Source organism: Gossypium hirsutum, chromosome D12 (genome assembly GCF_007990345.1).
Source record: "Gossypium hirsutum isolate 1008001.06 chromosome D12, Gossypium_hirsutum_v2.1, whole genome shotgun sequence".
Classification (NCBI taxonomy): Eukaryota; Viridiplantae; Streptophyta; class Magnoliopsida; order Malvales; family Malvaceae; genus Gossypium; species Gossypium hirsutum.
Window position 1 is genome coordinate 9,331,323 of NC_053448.1, and position 6,091 is coordinate 9,337,413.

Genomic DNA, 6,091 nt, shown 5'->3' on the forward strand with positions numbered 1-6,091 from the left:
GTACTAAATTAAAATTCGTGTATATAATTACACATTAAATAAAAGTTCATGTATAGTTTTAAAATTTATCCCACGTAAAAATTGCATATTTAAAAAAAATATGTTTAATCTCCTTTTATATAATTTGGAGTATCGTCCTTTTTCACCCTTAAATCATAACAAATTGTTAACATCCACAATATATTTATTTAGCTTAAATATTGCTTCTCGCTTTTATTTTATTTCATGTTATATTGCTTCAAAAGAAGTAAACTAGCATTAAGCATGCGATTAATGATAGAGGGAGCAAAAAATAATTGTGTAATTTTTTAAAAAGAAGTTTTCAATTGTGTATAACAAACTTGAAGATAGCAAATTATGTAACATTAAATAATTTCAGTAAATATGACACTCATAGTTGTAGGAATTATTATTTTGTTAAATAACTTAATTTAATGATTATATTTTATTTATTAATGTAATTATAAATATTAAGAATAGTTCTTTTAAGTAAATAAAAAAAGAATAGTCAAGATAAAAAAAGATTGAAAATGATTTAAAATATAAAAATATTGTACCAATAGGTACAAACGGTACACAATAATATAGATTGATATTGGTTGCGATAATCAAAACACTTAGGGCTCGTTTGGTTCGCTGTAATGGAATAGAGGTATAGTGGAATAGATGTGTAATAGTAATTCAATTGTTTGGTTAAATGGAATGGAATAGAACTGTAATAGTATTCTTGTGTTTGGTAGAATGAAATGATATTGTAATAGCATAAGGAAAAAAACTAAAATGACTAGAATAACCTTAGCAGAATTTTTTTTAGGTAGATGATTATTGTTATTGTGATTAAATTTTAATAAGATTATTAATATAAATAATAAATAATTTAATCATATTTTAACATAATTATTATTAAATATAATTTAATAAAAATATATAATTTAATAAAATTCTTAATATTAAATATTAATTTACTAAAATCATAATATATAATACTATAAAATATAATTTAAAATAATTATTATTAAATATAATTTAATAAAAATATATAATTTAATAAAATTCAATATAATTATTCTTATATGAATTTACTAAAATCATAATATATAATACTATAAAATATAAATTAAAATAATCTACTTTATTATTTTTAAACTGCAATACATATTTAATGTGCTAAAATATCATTAGTGAAACAAATAATTTAATTATTCTACAATAAATAAATATTAACAGTAATAAATAACTTGAGAATTATATTTTGCATAAACATAATATTCATATATTAACAAAAGGTTACATGAAATTCATGAAATTCTATGTCATAATCCATATGTTATACAATTTTTCAACATAAAAAAATTAGAACATTGTAATGACATACCATTCCAAATATTATAATCTTTATTCGGGTCAATTCACTAATCAACAATGATTCATTTGATGAGAACACTGATGAAGTGAACTAAAAAAATATTTGTTGATGCTATTCTCTCTGGTACGGTTCAGCAAGAAAGGGCTTGAAAGTCAATAGCAACCCAATAAATTGAACCACGATTAGCGCAAAGAAAACCATTTAATCACCTGTTTCCAAAATCCAAAAAACAAAGAAATGTCTTGTATTAAATACCCATATGTATATATAGTAAATCGATCCGAGCCTATTTTGAAGCTGTATTATTAGGATTCAACTACAAACCTGGAAGAAAAGAGGCAACTTGTCGCTCTTGTGCCCAAGAAAATCTACATTTTCATGAACGAAAAAAGGTTGATAAGACCCTTATTGAGTCAAAAGAAAATAGTAGTTCTAGTATATAAATTGACCAGGAAGAAAACAAACATTTGCTAAATTTAAGATTGAATTAATCTTTGGTTTTGTCTCTCTAAGCAAGGAGTATAAAAAAGGTTGCGGCTTGAGGTTAAGGGAAGATGTTACACATTCTAGGAATCGAACACTAAATCTACTGCATTACTTTTTAAGGGTGACCACATGCATCAACTTGACCTAGTTCAGGTTCTATAGATTTCGTTTTAACAATATAATCAACCATAATAAGAAGCCCTCACATTTGGCCCTTCAAGACCTTTGAAATTTAAGAATTAATTAAGTTCAGCGTTTTATCAACAATGTAAACTAAGACCTCTCCATCAAAATCTCGAATATGTTGACAATATTGTGGCACAAAAGCATTGTCAGTTTGTAAAAATTGAAAGTGCTGAACTGTGCAGATTTTGCTGCTCAAATAGACTAGTGTAATTCATATATAAAAAGCTAAAATACATACAGAAAATGGAAAGAAAAAAGGTACTTACAGCGCTCCTCCTCCTGCTGGACCAAATGCTTTGAAAACAGACATTGCAGTTATTGAAATGGCATTAGCAGCCCCTCTCTGACTTAGGCTGAAACAAGAAAAAGAATAAACAAACAATGTTAAAACCAGAGAGAGGAATGATAATTCATGTATATACAATCAAAGTCAATTAATACAATTGTTTTTCTCAGTGTTTCTATGTATTTGGAGGGTTGTATGTCCACCCCCATGTCTGAAAAGAAAAATGAAGGGTTCAACATAGATTTAACATGAAATATTTCCCAAAATATGGGCAGAAAACATTACCACTGCATTGTTCAGCAATATGAATAATCCAGTAACAAGTGAAACCTACACGATACCAATGAATTTGCCCCATAAATCAGATGGTTTCAACCGAAAAGAACAAAGAAAGAAAAACAGTTTAAAAGAAACGTGTCTGATTCATTTCAGTGTATTCATTAGATTCAGAACCTGGAGTTCATAACCAGAAACTTCTCCATGTATTTGTACATATTTAGGATTTAGATTCACTTACAGAGTGTTTCTTAATATGGCTGCACAATTTATCACCAAATACATGACTACCCCTGAAAGCATTGCTATATGGGGGAAACATGACAACAATGGAATTGATATTACCTGAAGATTACAAAAAAGTAGCATCAACTAGCTATTTTACTAAAAATAAAAAAAATAAAAATCCATCACATAAAATGGTGATGTGCAATTGTAATCAATACTGATCCGCCATAAGTCAAGTCAAATATTTTCTAACATTGATCCAAGAAGTGAGGATTTACTATTGGTCAATGAAGTTACAGGTCAGCATTTATTTAACAACATCATTCAATTTGGTTTAATTTACTTGATGAAAATAAAATATAATAATTTGATTATAAATTTTATTTTTCTCTTTAGGTGCCAAATGGTTAAAAATTAAAAGGTGTATCTATAGATTAACCCAAAGAAAAGAAGTATAGGAATACAGTGATGTGGAGGTAAGAATTTACAGCTGAAAGGCGTGTAACCATGAGAGGCCCAAGGCGTCTCTCAACTGGTGGATACAACAGCAGTTGAAACAGTAAAAGACCAAATCCTGGAAATGATGGAAAGCATGCTATTAGACTAACGCTTTCTGAAAAAGAAAAATTCAAATAGGAAATTATTGCAACATTGGAAGTTATGGATATACCAGAGAAAGCAAGAACTTCACCAACATCTTAGGATGAAAAGCTTAATCCTCCATATTTTTTATCACTAACTGCCCAAAGTGAAAAATATCTGCAAATATCTGCAAAGTGAAAACATCAACTTAACAGAAACCAAAACATGAACCAAAACATGAACCAAAACAATAGAGATAATCCATAAACAGAAACGGAGGAAAAACACACTACTCATGTTATCTTCAAAGTGTGAGAGTGTTGTTTTAGTTTCAGACTCGAAAGACAAAGATGAGCACGTTCACTGTATTTCCCCTATATTAAAATCACATTCTGCAGATATACCAACAAACACTCACTCACTCTCACAACAAAGCACAACAAGGAAAACAATAGAATCAGACAAACATGTAATAAAATAAACAAATAATAGAACATGATGAATGAAAAAATTTTCATCTGTTCAATCGAACGTGCAATACAAAGAAAAGACGAATGGAAAACGCTAGAAATGAATCAAAATTAAGAGAACAAAAACAAATATTCTAGATTTGAGCACAAGCAAAAGCAAAAGCAAAACAAAATCAAAATCGATTTTACAGAAAAGAAAAGAAAAGAAAAACAGGAAAAAATTTGGAAGAAGAAGCAGAAATCTGGAGAGAAGAAAAGAAATGTGAGAAGAAAAGAAGCGTACCGTACCAGAAGAAGAAGTAGAAATCTGGAAGGGAAAAAATTGGGAAACGTCGCGAGAGGATGAGGGCAGAAAACGGAAAATAAAATTGGGAATTGGTGGGGAATCCCTAATCGCCACTTCAAACTCAGAATGGCTATTACATCCAATATCAGTAGCAGACACGGAAAGGAATAGGGGTGTAAAACATCTGTTTGGTGGTGGGCCCAGGGAATAAGGGGAATGCATACCGATTCCCCCCAACCAAACAAGCTTTTATAATTTAATCAAACCCAAAAAAAAAAATTGGTCCTATTTAGGGTTGAAATGGTATGCACTAGCTGTTGCGACCGGTATCAATATGGTATCGACCACTATGTTATGTAGTAAATAATAAAAATAAATAAATTTTTTATGAGGATAATTTAGTAAAATGTGTCTTTAGGCAATTTTTTTCCATCAATCAAATAACAAATATTTACATTCTAATCAAATGAATCAAACAAGACAATGTAACATATTAGATAATATACAAAGTAATCTACATGGGAGGGTAATCCTATTACCATAGGTAATCAAACATTTCCCAATCCGAATTTCCCTAAAAGTTTGATTCATTTAACTGGAATATATGTTGAATATTAACAATAGAACTTAAATTTGTTATGGTCTAAGGGAAAAAATAAAAAACAAAAATTACTAACTATATAAAAGGAGATCAAACATATATAAATTACGTTTTACTGAAACATATCATTTTGTTATGGTTTAAGAGAAAATTTGACTAAAATGATAAAATAAAAGTATCAAATTGGTACAAAAGTAACATTTTGGATGAAATTTTACAATATCTAAAGAGGAGGTAATATTGATATTAACCTATATTAGTGGTTCTTAACACTATTAATAATATCATATTTTCAACAATTAATTTTTTTTGAAGGAAAAGATCATTTCATTAAAAATAAAATTAGGATATGTTAAGAATTAGAGAAAGGGGTTAGGTAATATTGAGGGAACATTCACTCAATTTTATACATGGTTCTAAAATTGTAAATGTTTCTATACACAAAGTATCATGATAAACAAGGAAATAATATCAATTTAATATCTAAAAATATGTTGCTATATCCCTAATTAGTAGCTGTTAAGGCTATCAATGAATTAAGGTTGTCAACACTCCCTTTCAAGTTGGTGTATAAATGTCTCACATGCCCAACTTGAAAAGTAGATTATGATAAGCCTTACAACTAAGCATTTTGGTGAAGACATTGGCCAACTGTTTTTTTGACACTAGATGAAATAGGCTCAAGACACCATTTGTTACTTTTTCTTTGATAAAACAACAATCAATTTCAATGTGCTTGGTCCTATCGTGTTGCACTGGATTTTGAGTGATGCTGATGGCTGTCTTGTTGTCACAATACAAGGATGATCCATTTTCGTCCAACAACCTTAGTTCTTCCAATATCTTTCGCAACCACAAAAGCTCACAAACACATTATGTAACACCCCTCGCTCGGTTCAGTCACTGAACCCGAGCTATAGGATACTACAACAATTCAACTTGTACTTTTACTACAACACACATGTTGATGTAGCTCATGTATTGACATAGTTCGCACGTCAATACAGCTCACAGATTTACACAACATGCATATTATTACTTTATAGACCAGCTCGCACTTAGATACTTTACAGAGAGCTCGCACATAGATACCATACAAAGTCAGTTCACACATAACGTCTTTAATGAATTAGTTCACACACACTTGACAAAACTAACTTTCATATACATTATAGAGTCAGTTAGCACATGACTAGTTACATAATTAGTTCACACATACATTACAGTGACAGTTCGCACATTGACACAAATCGCATATAAACACAACTCACAAATAGACACAGCTCGCATATAAACACATATATGTATATGACATATAGCCATT

At 29.4% G+C, this 6,091-nt stretch overlaps 1 protein-coding gene across 1 annotated transcript; it reads right to left on the bottom strand.

The window, feature by feature from the left end:
* Positions 1-1,227: 1,227 nt before the first annotated feature.
* LOC107917496 (probable peptide/nitrate transporter At3g43790) lies at positions 1,228-4,398 on the bottom strand. The gene is given in 8 exon segments (XM_041108409.1): positions 1,228-1,575; positions 1,691-1,734; positions 2,305-2,391; positions 2,842-2,945; positions 3,317-3,402; positions 3,499-3,597; positions 3,701-3,802; positions 4,164-4,398. Coding segments are annotated over 7 exon segments (435 nt in total). The 5' UTR covers positions 3,708-3,802; positions 4,164-4,398; the 3' UTR covers positions 1,228-1,567.
* Between the last annotated feature and the right edge of the window lie 1,693 nt (positions 4,399-6,091).